This window comes from Peromyscus leucopus, chromosome 8b (genome assembly GCF_004664715.2).
Source record: "Peromyscus leucopus breed LL Stock chromosome 8b, UCI_PerLeu_2.1, whole genome shotgun sequence".
NCBI classification, from domain to species: domain Eukaryota; kingdom Metazoa; phylum Chordata; class Mammalia; order Rodentia; family Cricetidae; genus Peromyscus; species Peromyscus leucopus.
Genome location: NC_051086.1, coordinates 26496113 through 26514456, shown reverse-complemented (window position 1 = coordinate 26514456; position 18344 = coordinate 26496113). Strand labels below are relative to the sequence as shown.

Genomic DNA, 18344 nt, shown 5'->3' with positions numbered 1-18344 from the left:
TACAGACTGCACTGCCATCCCAAGAGTGCATGCTGAGTGTCCTGCCAGCACTGGCCCTGGGCCCTCAGCTCACAGCATTTCGCACTAGACAGCCAGTGCCACCTCTGGGAAATCACCAGAGACATAAGGGAAAGAAAGGAAGGCCACCCTACCCTGCACACCACTAACACAACACAAAAGAAGGAGAAAGGAAAGAAGGGGGCTGGGGAAGGAACAGCGGGCTAAGTCTCAGGTACAATCCATAGTTCAAACTGTGTGCTACATCAAAACGATGGATGACTGGAAGACTGTGCAGCCCATAACAGTGACCAATGTGCAGTCCACGGAACAGTTTTCTCTGGAAATATCAGACATGAAAGCAAAACAAAAATTCTATGGTAATGATAAAATGAGCCACAGCACAGTCTGTGGTAATATACTGTGTACCCTAATAAAATTTGCCTGAAGATCAGAGAACAGAACAAGCCACTTAGATTAAACCTAGAGGCCAGGCAGTGGTGGCACACACCTTTAATCCCAGCACTTGAGATCTCACCTTTAATTCCAGTATTTGGGAAGCACACACACACACACACACACCATTAATCCCAGCACTAGGAAGGAAGTGATAGCTGGGCAGAGAAATGTGTATAAGGCCTGAGGAGACAGGAACTGAAAGCTTTTTCAGGCTGAGGAGTCCTAGAGGTAAGATGTGGCACTGGCTTGTTCCTTTGTCTCTCTGATCTTCAGGCAAATTTTATTAGGGTACACAATACATCACCACAACAGTCCTTCAGTCTTCTTTCAATATCTTCATTTCAGGATCCTTTAGACATTTTTCACCTAACCACCCTCTCTACGGCATTTTCCACACTTTGAAACAGTCTCATTAGGTAGCCCTAGCCGGCCTAAAACTTGCTACGTAGACCAGGCTGGCCTCAACTCCCAGAGCTCCTTCTGCCTGGCTCCCAAATGCTGGGATTAAAAATGTGCACCACCACACCCAGCTTTGGTATCAAGTTCCAAGAGTGCTAAGAACTTGGCTCTCATTAGGCCCTCAGAACCTAGCCACACAGCAGCAGGAGTGGTCAGAGGCGTTAGTCTGGACCACTAACTGCAACGGTGTTACAGCACTTCTGATACCGGAACACTAACGTTCTACCATAACACACCAGCCCTGTGACATCATGAAGAGGAAAGATATTAATAGCCTTTGAATAAAAACCACATTCTTTTTCCAGTCAGTGTTTCAGCTGCTTCTTTATTCCAAGAACAAGTCACTTCTGGATAGGGCCCAGCCCACAGCTATGGAGAGAAACTTCGCCCTTCAACCTTCCAGAAAGAGAAGACACTGCTGGGCAGTGGTGGTGCACACCTTTAATCCCAGCACTCAGGAGGCAGAGCCAGGTGGATCTCTGTGAGTTCAAGGCACCAGAACTACACAGAGAAACCCTGTCTCAAGAAGAAAAAAAAAAAAGATACTGCCAAGATACATACGAACTGGAGGAAGGGAGCAGCAGTCAGGCTCAGTGGCTTCTCAGGCCCTGGCTTTCACTACCCTTCACACAGGGATACAGGGATCCCAGCATTTTTCTAACGTGAGGAACCCTGAGAGGAGAGGATAGTTACTGAGGGAAGAAGGTACTAAAGCTTCCATGTGGTAATTCCTGAGATGATAGCTACTGATGGACAATAGCACCAGGGCTTCCACGTGTAGTTTTTCTAGAGGCTAACAGTGGGTGGTTCCTACTACTGAGTTCTCCAGGAAAACATCTGACCCCTCTCTCCCTAAAGAGGCCCACACTGGTCTGCCAGATGGGTATCTTTCCTTCTGGCATTTTGTTTAAGTCTACAGGCAAATGTAAATCCACAACGGCTGTGTTGGATGTATATATTAATTTGCATCAAGGCATATATTTTACATATAATTCTACACCCTGCATATTTTGTTTTTTCTTCTTGAGACAAAGTCTCATGTAACCTAGGTTGTCTTCAAACTCTTTATGTGGCCAAGGATGCCCTTGAACTCCTGATCCTGCTGCCTCTACCTCCTGAGAGCTGAGATTACAGGTGTGCAGCACCACGTCCAGTTTATGCCGGGCTGAGATGAAACTCAGGGCCTCATGCGTGCTAGGCAGGGATTCGACCAACTGAGTCACAGTATCTTCAGCTCCATCCTGTTCTAGCAGAACAGTAATGTTTCAATTAATGTATACACAGTGACTTGTGTATAAGTCTATACTTTCCTTAACATCTCTGAGGTTTTTTTTTTCCTATCATGAGGCCATAACACATGGTATTAACACATTCCCCACCAATGGGCATCTTCATTGTTTCTGGCCTGGTGATAAGTGTTTATCTAATTGTTGCATTATCCAGGTCCATTACACTTCCCTGGATATTTGCACATAATGTTCTCAGCCTTAAACCCATCTTATCTCTGTTCTACTCAAACATTTTAAATTCAAGAATAGAGCAGAGCCTCATGGCTCATTTATAGGATATACAAGAAACTAAAAAACATGTTAAGCCACACCAAAAGGAAGAGACCAGCAAAATCCTTGCAAGGAATCCACAGGACAAAAGAGTACGTTTCCTTCAAAGACAACTGCAGACAGCTTGGGGGAGGGAACTCTGAGCAGGTATCCCTGGTGAGGCTGAGGCAAAGGATCTCAAGGTAGGAATATCTGGACTTTGAGGTCAGCCTGGGTCAGACATTGCTTTCAAAAATGACACAGTGGACAGGCCAAGTGGCTCAGGGAGTGAAGGGGCCTGCTGTGCACGTCTGGAGAACTGAGGGTGGGCTCCAGAACACATGGAGAGGTGAGCAGAGAAAATCAACTCCACAAGGTTGTCCTCTGCTCTCCACATGTGCAATGTAACACATGCGCGCGCGCACACACACACACACGTGCACGCGCATACACGCACTTTTTTTTTTTAAGTCACTGTGAAGTCTTGGGGGAGTGACTCAGTCAGAAAGGTGGTTCCTGTGCAAGCATGAGAAGCTGAATTTGATCCCAAGGACCCACATTTTTTAAATAAATAAACAAAGCCAACCACACACGGTGGTACATGCCTTTAGTCCCAGCGCTGGTGATGCAGATCTCTGTGGTGAGTTCCAGGCCAGCCAGGGCTACATAATTGAGACTCTGTCTCAAATAAATAAATTAATAAATAAATAACAAAAAAGACAGGCATGGTGGTGCTTGAACCCAGTGTTGAAGAGGCCGACAGGCAGACAACTGGGGCTCGATGGCCAACTTAGCTTAATTGGAGAACAGAAGTTTCAGTAAGAGAGCTAGTCTCAAAAATCAATGGAGAACAGGGTGGTGGTGGCACTTGGGAGGCAGAGGCAGGCTCTGAATTCAAGGCCAACTCCGTCTACAGAATAAGTTCCAGGACAGCCAGGGCTACACACACAGAAACCCTGTCTCAAAAAAAAAAAAAAAAAAAGGAGAAAGTGATTGAGAAAGACGGAGCTGACCTCTGACCTCCATACACACAAACGCACACAAAGACATTGTGCCTCAAAGGATGGCATGAAAAGTAAATAATAAAAAAGTAAAAAATAAATAAACCACGCTCAGCATGGAGGCTCACACCTATGATCACATATCACTTAAGAGGTGGAGGCAGGAGGATCAGGAGTTCCGGGCCTGCTTCAGCTACACTGCAAGTTCAAAGCCAGCCTGAGCAACATAAGATCCTATCTCAATGAAAAAAAAAAAATAGGAAGACAAATGGGAGAGAAGTTTTGTAAACATACTGATAAGGGAACTCTATCTGGGAATAACATACAATTCTGGCAATTCAACATTAAAAAGAGACAAACAGCTCAACTGAAAAATGGACAAATGAGCCGGGCAGTGGTGGCGCACGCCTTTAATTCCAGCACTCGGGAGGCAGAGGCAGGCGGATCTCTGTGAGTTCGAGGCCAGCCTGGTCTACAAAGCGAGTTCCAGGACAGGCTCCAAAGCTACAAAGAGAAACCCTGTCTCAAAAAAAAAAAGAAAAGAAAAGAAAGAAATCAGACACCCACTTCTGATCTCTGGGTCACCAGGCGTACATGTAGTGCACATATATACATGCAGGCAAAATACCCATACACATAAAATATTAAAATGAAAAAAAATGTTCATGGATGTGATATAAACAAACATTTCTCCAGAGAAGATATATAGCTGGCCTATGGGCACAAGAGGCCATGCTCAGAATGATTAGTCATTGGGAAAATGCAAATCAAAACCACAAAGAAGTGTCACTTCACACCCACTAGAAAGAAGGCTATCAAAGACTTGATGGGAGCTGACTAGAGAAACCAGAACCCTTCATGGTGCATGTGAGCAGAAAAACAGATTAGGTTCCTCAGGTGGTTCCATACAACCCAGCAGGGCCGCTCTTCCCTACATTAACCTAAGTTATGGACACTGGGCCCACACACAAAATTGTCTGTGAGCTTCCAGAGCAGTAACCTCCATAGAGCCAAGTGCAAACAACCCAAAGTCCAGCCCCTGGTGAGTAGAGAGCAGGTGAGCAAAGCCCACACAACACAGCATCACTTGGCCACACCCCCTGGTGAGTAGAGAGCAGGTGAGCAATGCCCACACAACACAGCATCACTTGGCCACACCCCCTGGTGAGTAGAGAGCAGGTGAGCAATGCCCACACAACACAGCATCACTTGGCCAAGTGAATAAGCTACAGATTAGGCTACTCCATGGCTGGACCTTGAGAACATTATACTCAGTTAACAAAAACAAAAGTTCTATGGTTTCATTTATATGAAATACAAACAGTGGGAAAATCCAGAGCCCCTGGTGTGTACCCCCACACTCGGGAAGCAGAGGCAAGGGGGATCAGAGGTAAAAGCGATCCTGGGCTACATAGTAAGTTCAACACCTGCCTGGACTACATAAGACAATGTCGGAAAAAAAAATAAGAAAAAACAATCCAGAGGCAGAAAATAGATCAGTTGTCTGAGACCGAGGGGAGGGGGAATGAAAAGCAATTGCTAATGGGCCCAGAATGTCTTTCTGGGGCAATGAAAATTTGCTAATATTGATCACAGTGAGGTTTGTACAATCTGTCACAGCACTAAAATAAGCTTTTAAAATCTCTTTTGTACCAAGCTGGCAGTATTGGTACACACCTTTAATCCCAGCACTCAGGAGGCAGAAGCAGGTGGATCTCTGAGTTCGAGGCCATCCTGATCTACAAAGCCCAGGACAGCCAGGACTACAAAGAGAAACACTGTCTCAAAAAACCGAAAGAACAAACAAACAAACAAAAAAAAAAACCTAAAATCTTTTCCAAAGAGATCTAAATAATTTAAAAGACAAGCCACCCTTAGATCTGAGTTTAAAATTACAACTTGAAACAACAATTATAAGGCAAACACTTAAACTTGAACATTAAACAGTTGGTGCTATTGAGGTACCACTGGTTTCTTATATGATCGCAAAATGAATTCCTTTTAAACGTGATAGAATACACACAAAAGTATTTGCTAATGAAATGGAGTGTTACTTGGGAGAGGATAGAAAGTAGTCAGGGATACAGATGAACTACCTACCAGCTGCAACTATCAAAGCAGTGTGATAACAGAGTTCATTATACAATTCCACATTTAAATGTTTTAATATTCTTTTTTTTCTTTTTTTTTACACCATGTAACATAGGCTAACTGAGAACTTGATCTTTGATCTATAGACCTGACAGGCCTCAAACTTGTAGCAATCCTCCTGCCTTTATCCCTTGAGTGCTAGGAAGGCTGCAATTACAGACATGAGCCACCACCACACACCTGGCATGAAAATCCTACTTGAGAACAGAAGAAAGGAAATTTCTCCTGCACTCAAAGTTCATCATGCATCAATTACTAATCCCATGGCGGGGGCGGGGCCACTTTCAACCACAGTCTTCGAGAAACAATTAAAAATACCCTGAGTGTGGACGTGGTACGGAGCATGTGATTGGGGCCTGGGTTTGACACACACACACACACACACACACACACACACACACACACACACACACACACACACACCGGACTCTCTGTTCACCCTCGGCGGACCACTTCTGAATCAATGGCAATATTTCCAAAAGGAATAAACTCCAAATCCATGCTATGGCACCGCCGTGGAACCTGGACACTGCACTTAGTTACAAACAACAAAAACAAAGGATCTACAGGAAACACACAGTAGGACAACCGGATGTGATGAGGTGAGGAGGCTCCTGCTCCAGTCTCCTTTTGCATGTGATTTATTTGGCTTTTGACTTAATGACTTTTTAAAAAACTTGCTGAAACTTTCCTTGAATTTTTGTTACATTTTTACTTATTTATTTTGTATGTGCACCAACATGCCACAGTGTTCCTGTGGAGGTCAGAGGACAGCCTGCAGGAGTCAGATCTCTCCTTCCATCACCTGGGGCCCAGGGTCAAACTCAGGTCACCCACTGCAAGTGCTTGAGGCAGAGTTTTGATACTATGTGTCTCCTTGAAAGATAAACTGTTCAATTTCCTTTGGTTTCTCAATTTCAATTCCTCCTCCAATGAAAGCAAAAGAGTTTCCACTCCAGAAATCTGAGGCTGTGGCAGGCCCTTTGGTCACATTAAAAGGGAAAGGTGAGGACTAACTAAGGGTGTCTTCAGTGAGAGCACCCAGGGTCAGCATATATGAGGCTCTGGGTTTACTCCTCAGCATCCCAAAGAATTTCAGGGTGCCTGGTTCCACCCCTGTCCCAGATGGGCCAAGAAGCAGGCCTGTCCCCAGGCCCAACTCCACCTTTATGGAAACACTAATAATGAGCCCCATTACGAGGCTTATCACCCATTGGTGTAGCTGAGCAAGCTTCAGTCATTACTGGTCTAGGAGGTAGATGCTATGGTGCATCCTCACTTTGCTGAGAATTCCAAGTTAGTTATTCGACCTTACACAGCTTTAAAGGCTGGAAGGATGACTCAGTCAGTAAATTGTTCGATGCTTAATCATGAGGACCTTAGTCGGGATTCCCAGCACCCACCGTTAAAGCCTGGCATGTATGCATTCTTGTAAGTCCAGCACTGGTGGACAGGGGCAAACAGGAGGATTTCCAAGATTCTAGAGCCAGACAGTCTAGCTGGAATGGTGAGCTCTGGGACCAGTCAACAAACAAGGGAGAAAGCAACAGAGAAAGACACCCAAACTTGATTTCTGGCCCTCCTACACACGTACACAGGCAAACATACCTACACACCCACACACGTGCATACACATACTGAATTAATTAATTAAAATTATACAGCTGTATGTGGTAGAACCAGGATGTGAACCCAGTATGTTGGGCTCCAATACCTCTTGGTGAAAGGCAGCTCAAATCTTTGCTGTGTATCATCAGCGTTCAATGATCTGAAACTTTAATTAGATCCAATGATTTGCTTTGGCAGATGCAAGTACCTCCCCCAGGAAACCCCTCCACCAGCCCCTTCAATAAGACTATCAGTTCTTATCATAAACCTTGCTCTTGAATAACAAAAAGTATCTAACATCTTTTTTAAATGCACAGAAATAACTTCAAAGCTAAAAATAAAGACTTTCTGCCGGGCGGTGGTGGCGCACGCCTTTAATCCCAGCACTCGGGAGGCAGAGCCAGGCGGATCTCTGTGAGTTCGAGGCCAGCCTGGTCTCCAAAGCGAGTTCCAGGAAAGGCGCAAAGCTACACAGAGAAACCCTGTCTCGAAAAACCAAAAAAAATAAAAATAAAATAAAAATAAAAATAAAGACTTTCCTTTGTCCTAGCACTCTCTCCATCCCGAAAACACCTGAACGAAAGGCTAGGGACTGGGTTCAGGGACTCTAAAATTCAACTGTACAGTGAGGGACACACACACACACACACACACACACACAATGTGGGATGGCGGGTCCTCCTAAGGGAATGCAGATCCCTGTGTCCAGCAAGAGAGTCAACAGCCAACACAAGGCTTTCCTGAGTCACTCCCATGTCTACATACAACACCCAGGAATGACTTAGCACCAAAACTGCATCAGGACTCTTCAGAGGGAGACAAGAATGGAGACACAGACTCAAGGAACTAAACTTCTGTATCACTGAGCACGTGCCGTCCACACCCATCTTCCTCTCACTTCCAGCCTCCCCACCCGCTCCACCTCTCCGCCAGTGGTACTGGCTTGGGCAAGGCACCTGCCCCATACAGGTTCGGCATTGGGCAAGAAGGGAAGGGTTTCAGGACAACCAGAGACCTCAAACGATGAGCTAGGGGAAGAAATGGAGAGAGCTCGAGAATGAACCAACAGCCCAAATGCAAAAGACACAGCCGGGAGAGGGAAGCTGCGAGACTAATGGGCCGGCTCTGGGGACGCAGGTGCAGGGAATAAGAGGGACCGAAGACAAAGCGTCCACAGCACGCCCTCAGGAGACCGGGAGCTGCCGCTCCGATTTGCTGTGGACAGGGGTTCGGGGCCAGCAAACCCAGGGTCTAGAGATGCTCACTGCCTTTGGAGAAAGAGGAGACACTAGGGATAAGAGACCTGAACCGGAGAATGATTGAAAACCAGGGGCCGGTAACTGGAACTAGGTCCCAGGCGGGCCACGGAAGAAGAGGGACAGAGGCACGCACCAGGGATCTGAGAGTCCGGGGTGTGGAAACCTGCCAGGGGGATCGGCGGGCTGGGAGAGGCTGGGCGGGACTGGGCAGCAAGCTCTGCTCTGGGAGTTGGCTGTCAAAGAAGGGGCGAGGGGACAGGAGCGCCAGCCCGGGGAAAGTGAGAGCGGTGCAGCAGACCCAGGGCCAGGGCTCCGGAGCCGGCGAACGACCCTGCGGGAGTCGCAGGGTGTGGGGACACAGGGCCCGGAGCGTGCGGCTGCAGCGGCGCCACCGGGCGGTGACAGCGGCGGGGCCGCCACTCACCGCTCATGTTGCCGCTCCCGAGGCCGCCGCCTGCCGTGCCGCCGCCGCCGCCGCCGCGTCTGCAGCCGCCGAGCTCCTCACGGGCCGGGAGAGCGCGCGCCCCGCCCGCTGGCCCCGCCCCGGAAGCAGGGCTCCCCGAAGGCCCGCCCCCGACCCGGAACCAAAACACCCTCGCGAGTCGAGGCCCTGGAGTGGCGCGGAGGAGACCCGGACTTCGCAGATAAAGGCCTTCTCATTCACGAGCCAGGAGGGAGACTTCAGTCTAAATTAAGGTCCGGACGGGGATGCGGGATAAGCGTACTGGATTCCTGGAGTCGTGGTGCATGTCTGTCAAGCCAGCCCCCGGGAGAAGGCAGGAGGATCAAGGGTTCAAGGTCATCCGCAGACTGCATAGTAGCTCGAGACTAGATTGAGCTACTGGAGACTCTGTCTCCGTCTCCAAGAGGTGGTGGGGGTGGGCGGAGCGGGGAAGAGGAGTGGGGCCTGCAGAGCCTGGTGGCACCGGCTTTAAATCCAGCTTCAGGAGGCTGAGTCAGGAGCCGGAGCTACCGAGTTCAAGAGCTGGGGGCGTAGCCAGGGGTAGAGCACGTGCCAATGACTCTACTCTCCGTGCAAACAAAAACAAAAGGTGAATTCAGAGCCATTCTGGGCAACTTACCGAGACGCTCAAAATAGAAAGTAAAAACAGGACTGTGCATACGAAGGGGTAGCGTGTGCAAGGCCCTAGCTTCAATCTCTGGCATCAGAGAGACTGTGTCCCTGTGTGTGTGTGATGGGCCAGTTTAGCAGATTAGGAATCCCTGAAGGGCTCTCTTTTAGGCCAAGCCCAGGATAGGTATTCCAGAAGGATCAGGTCGAAGTCCGTACCAGGAAGTGTTGGTTGTAGCCCAGGGTGAGTGAGAGGTGGGTGTTGAGGAGGAGGACATGGGAAGCTGGGGAAGCCCCTTCTGTAGGCAGGGGAGTTTGTACTTTCCTGCCTGTCTCTTGATGGATGAGGGAATGGAAGGCCATTGAAAGAATTTAAGCAGGGTGATGCAGTCAGAATTGGACTTTAAGGAAACTTCATGGGCCGGGGAGATGGTTCAGTGGTTAAGAGCACTAGCTGCTCTTCCTAGGACCCAAGTTCAAGTCCCAGCACCCATGTGGCAGCTCACAACTGCCTGTAACTCGAGTTCCAGGGGACGACACTCTCATATAGGCATACATGCAGGCAAAAAACACCAATGCACATGAAAGAAAAATAAATTTTAAAAAGAAAAAAAAAAAACTTCACTTGCAATCCTGGTCTGGTGGTGCACGCCTTTAATCTCAGCACTCTCAAGATGGAGACAGAAGAATCTTGAGTTATAGCCTGGGGTACTTAGGGGACACTTGTCTCAAAGAAAGCAACCACTTTCTAGAATGAGAATGTGTTGTGATAGGGCTGGAGAGCATGGCTGCCGGTTAGGGAGGTATGGTAGCTGTCCCAGCGACTCTGTAAGTGACAGAGAGAAAGGGGAGTGCTGTGAGCAAGTTAGATTCACAGCAACTAGAAAGGTCGGGGTTTGCCCAATTTTAAAGCTGTACTTGAAAGACTTTTCCCCCTGCTGGGTATGAAGCTGAGGAGTCATCCTGCCTACATAACTTAGAGACACTCTCTGTTAGAAATATAAAAATAAGCCGGGCGTTGGTGGCGCACGCCTTTAATCCCAGCACTCGGGAGGCAGAGCCAGGCGGATCTCTGTGAGTTCGAGGCCAGCCTGGGCTACCAAGTGAGCTCCAGGAAAGGCTCAAAGCTACACAGAGAAACCCTGTCTCGAAAAACCAAAAAAAAAAAAAAAAAAAAAAAAAAAAAAAAAAAAAAAGAAATATAAAAATAATAAATATAAATATAATAAAAATAATAAAGAGCTATAGCTCTGTGGGAAAACACATGTGTGAGGCCCTGGGTTTGATTCTCAGTGATACAAAGAAAAAAAGAGGAGACTAAGCCTTGGAGGCCCCTCCCCCAGTGGGCCTGGTACAATTTCACATGGGTTTAGCTAGCTTCTTCCACTTGTGAAGGCTCAGCCAGAAAACATCTCACCTCTTGATGTTGAGCTATCCAGGCTCCACAACAGAAGCACGTGGTGTGGTAGTGTAGGTCATGCATAAATATAATCTCAGTGGCTAAGGCAGGAAAATCAAGAGTTCAAGGGCAGCTTATAAGGAAAGAGATACATTTCGGTACTTTATATATTACCAAGCCTCAAATATCTTGTTATAGTTCCACAGACAAAATAAGACAATAACTCACTGACTGCTACCCTGCTCTCTCTCTCTCGCGCGCTCTCTCTCTCTCTCTCTCTCTCTCTCTCTCTCTCTCTCTGTGTGTGTGTGTGTGTGTGTGTGTGTGTGTGTGTGTGGTGTGTAAGCTGGAGGTTGAACCTAGGACCTTGAGCATGGTAGGCAAGTATTTTACCACTAAACCACATCCTCAGTCCTGACAGCAACTGTAAGATGGAGGTAGTAATTGTCTACCTCCCTTGTGTTTGTGTGAATGACTCGGAGCAGTCTCTGGCACCATTAAGCCTACATAAGTGATCACAACACCTGCACTTGAGCTGAAAACAGTACCAGGTTCCTGTTTGTCACAGTGAGCAATGACACATGCATTTGTGTAAGCATACTAATGTCTGCTGCTGCCATAAGCTGGGAACCTAGAGAGCCTGTGTGTGCATTGCACACCATATTGGCCTGGCTTCTCCTATTTACAGAAAAACACGGGATAACCTTGCTTCCTTTGGCCATCAGAAGAATTCGATTTGTCCTGAAATACACCATGTCTGTGTGTGCCTCCATAGAAACATGATACTCTAGGGCTCATAGAGCTTCCTTTTTTTTTTTTTTAAGAGAGAATCAAAAATTCAAATAAAACCAAGGAACCTTCCACAGTTAAGCTCCCAATGATAAGATGGAGAATGAATATAATGTAAAGAGTTTTCAGAATTGAAGGACAAAAGCTATATTCCCAGCTGATAAAGTCATCCTAAAGACATCAAAAGCATCAGCTCTCCCTCTGGCAAAGGTTCTCAAAGTGGCTTTATACCAGAAAGAGGTTCATTCTCTAGAAAGAATTGGTTTCTCCATCCCTGGGACACTTTCCAAAGCAGTTGGCACACTCTTGCCATAGTCACTCGTTTTTGTGGTAACAAGAATGGTTGCACCCTCCTCCATGGCTGGAAGTGGGAAGAAATGGTCAGAATCAACCTTAGGGTTGCTCTTGACACAGTCCTCGCAGGTACATTCTTCCACTGTGTACGCCAGGCTTCCGGGAAGAATCCTTACGTCATCAGCCCTGCTCCTCCTCGGGTCAGTACTGGCCTTGTCCAGCAGAATGGATCCTGATGATACAAAAACAGGCATTTACCTGAAGGTCCCAGTGATACTGTCATAGCATAGCATGCATGGCAGAAATCAGAGTGCATCCTATGCCGAGCGAGGGTCACCAGCACAGGCATGGCCCTGAGGCAGGTGCTTTTTGAGTATATAGAGTTTTTAAATCTTGTCTTATGTTGACCACATTTAAAACTCAGGTTTCACGTGAGAATGTACGCAGCTAGACTCCATAAAGACTTGAGAATGTGGCGACAGGAGGGACATGGGGACAGTGGGCCAGAGTGCAAGACAGCAGCTGCAACCTCCAAGCAGGTGTGGGTACCTTGTTGGCAAAGCCACAAACCGATCAGTCAATATACGTATTACCCACTTGGCTCCTGCAAGTTCTGAGGGTTGACCTCATCTTACACAGGGAATTAGCATATGTCCCAGCAGTTCAGAGTCAGCCTGTGAGTGACATTTCAGAATACAGAAGCAAAAGCTGAACCTGGTGGCACACACCTGTAATCCCAGCCACGCAGGAGGCTGAGGCAGGAAGAGTTTGGAGCCAGCATGTTCCAGAAAGGCCCTGAGTTCAATCTCCAATACCAGAGGGGGAAAGAATATAGAAGGGATTTTTACTTTATTTTATTTTATTTTATTTTATTGTGGTGGAAAAAGTCACATCACAGTGCACCTGTGACCATCAGGACAGCTTATGGGAGTAGATCAAAGTCAGCCTAAACAGGCTTTGCAGCAAGTATCTTTTATCCACTGAGCGTCTCACCAACATTCAAGATATGTCCTGTGTCCTAGTTTTCCTGACATGACATCTTATGGTGCATGTTTCAGTACATTAATTTTTCTGTGTGTGGGGCAAGGTCTCATTCTGTAGCCCAAGTTAGTCTAGAACTCACTGTAGCCCAGGTTGGCCTCCTACTCACTTTATTCTATAATGTTTGTGTTTGCTGCATGTATGTATGTGTACCATGTATATGTCTGGTACAGAATAAATGTTGGATCCCCTGGAACTGACATAAAAGGCTGTGAGCTGCTGTGTGGATGCTGGAAACCAAACTGTGAGCCATCTCTCCAGCTCATGGCCTCAGACTGTTGGTGACCCTTCTGCCTGCTTCACCCTCCAGACCACTGATATTACAGGTGAAGACCAAATGAATGTCCTTTGACCTCACATAGAAGACCCCAGTTTGTCTCCAGTACACATCTGTGAAGAATGAATTTTAAAAAGCACTTGTTCTGCCTCGTGCTGGTGGTGCTCAACTTTAATCCCAGTACCTGGGAGGCAGAGACAGGCAGATCTCTGAGTTCAAAGCCAGCCTGGTCTACAGACCTGACAGGACAGCCAAGGTTATACAGAGAAACCTTGCCTTGAAAAAGAAAGAAGAGCCGGGCAGTGGTGGCACACACCTTTAATCCCAGCACCCAGCGGTGGAGGCAGGCGGATCTCTGTGAGTTCGAGGCCAGCCTGGACTATAGAGTGAGCTCCAGGAAAGGTGCAATGCTACACAAAGAAATCCTGTCTCAAAAAAAGAAAGGAAGGAAGGAAGAAAGAAGAGAAAAGAAAAGAAAAGAAAAAAAGAAAGGAGAGGAAAAAGAGAGAAAAAGAACTTGTCACATAAAATGACTACCTGAGTTCAGATCCTCGGAACCCACTATAAAAATGGGGTGTGACTGGCCAGATGGTGGTGGTGCACATCTTTGATCCCAGATCTTAGGAGGCAGAAGCAGGCGGATCTCAAAAAATGGGGTATGGCAGCAGGCACCTGTAATCCCAGGTCTATAGTGAGGTTAGAGGCAGAGACAGGAAAATTACCCCAGAAGCTTGAAGACCAGGTATCTTGGAGACTGAGTCTAAGCATGAGAAATAAGAGGCCCCTGCCTCAAAGTGGAAAATGCAAAGTGACTCCTGGAAGTTGTCCTCTGACCTCCACACATGCTATGGCATGCACCTACACTCACACACAAAAGATTCAGCTTCTGCTTCTCAACACTCCACAGTGTAGCCTTATCTTCTAAAACATCTCTTTCAGGGGGCTGGAGAAATAGCTTAGCCGCTAAGAGCACTGGCTGCTCTTGCAGAAGACTTGGGTTCAATTCCCAGCACTCACTCGGTGACTCACAACTGTCCGTAACTCCAGTCTCTGGGGGCAGTGTGCACATGTGGTACTCAAACACATGAAGGAAAACACCCATATACATAAAAATAAATAAATAATGAAACATCTCATTCAGACTCGCTCTAAAAATACATTAAACACAGAAAGAAAAGGCCTGCCTGACCTCACTTCCATGTGGGCCTAAAGAAGCTGCTTACAGCAAAACAGCAGAATGGTGGTTACCAGAAGCAAGGGGGTGGGGGAAATGAGAAGCAGATGGTCGGAAGTCCAGAGCTGCAGTTACATAAGAACTCTGTAGAGCCGGCCTGTGACTAGATGACTGGATGATACTGTAGTGCTGCAAACAGAGAGTAGATTCCAGCCAGCCTCACCACCAGGAAGAACGCTAAAGAGCCAGGATGGGGTTCCATTGGCTCACTCAGCTAGCATGCTCAAGAAGCTCTGTATTCAACCCCCAGAACTTCACAAACCAAGCCTGATGGTGCACATCTGTAATGCTGGGCCTGGAGAGATGGCAGCATGAGGATCCGAGAGGCTCAAGTCATTCTGAGCTACATAGTCAAAGATACATGAGACCCTATCACCAAAACCGGTCAACTATGTAAAGAGGTGGATGTGTTATTTGTTTGACCATAGTCACTGTTTCCCTATATATCTGTAATCAGAACATTATACCATGTACTTTACATATGTACAATTTGTACGTTACAAATTTTCAATGGGTGGTGGTGGCACATGCCTTTTTGTTTTTGTTTTTGTTTTTTTGTTTTTTGAGACAGGGTTTCTCTGTGTAGCTTTGCGCCTTTCCTGGAACTCACTTGGTAGCCCAGGCTGGCCTCGAACTCACAGAGATCCTCTGGCTCTGTCTCCCGAGTGCTGGGATTAAAGGCATGCGCCACCACCGCCCAGCAAGGCACATGCCTTTAATCCCAGAGGCAGGCAGATTTCTAAGCTTAAGGCCAGCCTGGTCTACAAAGCGGGTTCCAGGACAGCCAAGGCTACACAGAAATACCCTGTCCTAAAATAATAATAATAATAATTAATTCTAGGGCTGAAGAGCTGATTCAGTGATTAGGGGGCAGCACTGCTCCTCCAGAGTTCTGTCCCTAGCAACCACCGTAACTGACTACAGGGGGATCTAATGCCCTCTTCTGACACCCAGAGGCACTATACTCACATGCACACACCCACTCTCAGATTGGAACATATACATATGACTGTCTACGGACCACATGAAGAACAGAAGAGGGAGTGAATTACCCACCACTCTGATGCCCTAGAGAGCAATGAGGAAGATGCTTTGCAGTTTGTGCATGCAAACCAAATGCACAAAGAATCAGGACAAGGGCTCAGAAGATGGCTTAGTACTATAAGAACTTGCAAGCATGAGGACCTGAGTTTAAATCTCTGGCACACTCATAGCAAGCACATGCCTGTAACCTCATCATGTAACCTCCCAAGGGCAGAGATGGGAGCTAGACATCATAGCCGCAACAGCATGCTTCTGGTCCACTGAGAGACCCTGTCTCATGGCAATAAAGCAAAGAGCAGTAGAGGAAGATACCTGAAGTCCTGCTCTGAACTCATGAGCAACAGCACACTCACATTTCTGCACCACACACACCAACAGAAAAGAAAGTTAACTAAGAAAAGATAGATACAGGTCAGTGGCTGCTGTGTGTCTGAGAATCAGATCACAGGGAAGAGTGCTATAAAAATCTTTTTAGCCTAAGAGATTCTCAGGTGGAGCATTTACTTCTCGGAGACTGGTACTCTGTTGCCTAATAATTATTCTTGAGATGGTTAGTGAATTCAGGAGCAACTGGTTATTCATTTCTAGCATTTTGGGTAATAAAATGTTCACATGCAAGCAGTGCTTATAATTGTATTAAAAACATAACCAGGGAACTTGCCAAAACCCTCAGCCTGAGAGTAGTAGGCCTGGTTATTCATGTGGGATAACATTATCTCATCAGTGTGTTAACTTCAGTCAAAGACACTTACCAAGGAAGCCTTAAGACCAATTACCAAGAGAAGAACTCGGGGAATGGGCATTGGAAGGAGACCTGTAAAGTAGCTGTCAATGCCAGGATTTCCCTGTTGTTGGTTGATTTGTTTGTTTGGGGGGGGGGGGCATTGACGGGTTTTTTTATGTTTTCTTTTGAGACATGGTCTCCTGTAGCCCAGGCTGACCTCAAACTCTACATGTAGCTGAGGGTGACCTTGACGCCTTTGATCCTGCTGGCTGCCCTACCCAGGTGCTAAGATGACAGGCAAGTGCTACCACACCCAGCTGAAAATTTCAAGTATCCACTGACACATTTGAAAGTGCTGTAACAAAAAAAGTCAAAGTTAAAAAAGGAAAAGGAAATGAAACTTGGAAGAGCCACCCTACAGAAATAGATTTCAAAGAGTCACCATCCAACTGACCTGAGCTTTGAAGTTTGCCCTTCAGTGCTTCAGAGTTCATCTTCCTCAGCAAGAACATGAGTGTGAAAAGTGCCAAAGAGACGATCAAGGTCAAGCCCAAGAAGGTCCAGAGAACAATGTGTGTTCCTTTCATTGAGCCGGTCACACCTTTAATTAAAGAATATCACAGAGCTAGGAGGCCAGAGCTCATATGCACATACAGTATGAACTTTCTAACACTGGACTCCCCTGTTGCATGTTCATGATGAACACTTTACTCTGTGGGGATGTTTATTGAGAAAAAGTCTTCATAGATTAGGTGATCTCGTCCAAGAATGGCTGGGGATGAGTCCACCGCCTATGTGAGTGCTGGGCTGTGCAGCAGCATGACGACACGTAGTGCTGGAGACAGAGGCAGGGGTGTGCGCACCAGCCAGGCATTCACCAACCCATCTACGGCTTGGCTCCTTCTGTTGTTTTTGAGACAGGCTCTCACTCTAACCCAAGCTGCCCAGGATTCACTGTGTAGTCCAGGCTAACCTCAAATTTGCACAGTTCTCACAACCTGTGGTTCAAGACCCCTTAGGGTTGTTGAATAACCCTTTCACAGGGGTCACATATCAGACATTTACATTACGATTCATAACAGTAGCAAAATTACAGTTATTAAGTAGCAACAAAATAATCTTATGGTTGGGGGTCACCACAACATGAGAAACTGTGTTAAAGGGTCGCAGCATTAGGAAGCTTGAGAACGACTGAATTAGAGACATATACTACTCATCCCTGGCTTCACCAACATTGACTTTTAAATTCTAGCTACCACTTAATTAAGAGCTGATGAAATCTTCATCATCATTGGTGCTGAATAAAATTGAGTTTGTTTCTGAATAATTCCTTTTCTCCAGGAGGCATTTTAATCATTGCTTGATTTCTGGGTTTGATTCAGGAAAACAAAACTCCCCACCTCTCCATAACGTTTATTCTCTCTCAAGAGTGCTTCCCACCAAGAAGCAGCTGTGCAAGAGTCTCACTTACTTGGGTTGCAGTAAGGCTGACAGGGCACAGGAGGGTTGGAACAGCGGAGGTGGCAAGGTTTGCAAGCATGCAGCAGACTGTCAAAATATTCACTGTGGAAGCACTGCTGAGCCATGGGGGGCTTGATCACTGAAGGAAACAGAGACAGAGCGGCAGGACGACGAGCAGATTCTCAGCAAGAGTTCCTGTAGACAGCGGCCAGGGGCATTGAGGGGAAAGAATGACCCCGACTTCGTTGGTTCTTAGGAGGGATGCGGGTGTTGTGGTGAAGGGTTTGAATGCCTCTCTGGTCCTCGGTGTCTAAGAGACTTGGGTGGGGCAGTGAGGGGGTATATCACAAAAAAACATACCTGAAACAGAAACTGCCTATTTTTAGAGGAAATTTCTCACCAGGTGACAGTTGCACAACGTGGACAAGCCCAGGGCATCCAGCAGAAAGTGCAGTAGCCATGTATGGACCATCTGTCTGTGGGCTGTACTGCGTGGTAGGAGATGGCGAGGTGAGGGCTGTGTCCTTTACTCAAAGT

The 18344-nt window shown here is 46.8% G+C and overlaps 2 protein-coding genes across 3 annotated transcripts in view; both read right to left on the bottom strand.

The window, feature by feature from the left end:
• Positions 1-9071, bottom strand: part of Snx29 (sorting nexin 29) — a 488775-nt gene extending 479704 nt beyond the window's left edge. Inside the window, exon 1 of one of the 2 annotated variants that reach the window (XM_037201528.1) lies at positions 8897-9071. In XM_037201528.1, the coding sequence (XP_037057423.1) occupies positions 8897-8903 (7 nt within the window). In that variant the 5' untranslated portion in view covers positions 8904-9071. The remainder of the gene's footprint in view (positions 1-8896) is intronic. The other variant, XM_028872913.2, reaches the window with a different exon arrangement.
• A 2679-nt stretch (positions 9072-11750) lies between these two features.
• Tnfrsf17 (TNF receptor superfamily member 17) lies at positions 11751-18139 on the bottom strand. Its single transcript, XM_037200905.1, has 3 exons — positions 17818-18139; positions 16801-16947; positions 11751-12258 (listed from the first exon to the last, which is right to left on the bottom strand). Exons 1-3 carry the CDS (start codon positions 17930-17932, stop codon positions 11975-11977), a joined length of 546 nt encoding a protein of 181 aa, XP_037056800.1. The 5' UTR covers positions 17933-18139; the 3' UTR covers positions 11751-11974.
• Positions 18140-18344: the final 205 nt, after the last annotated feature.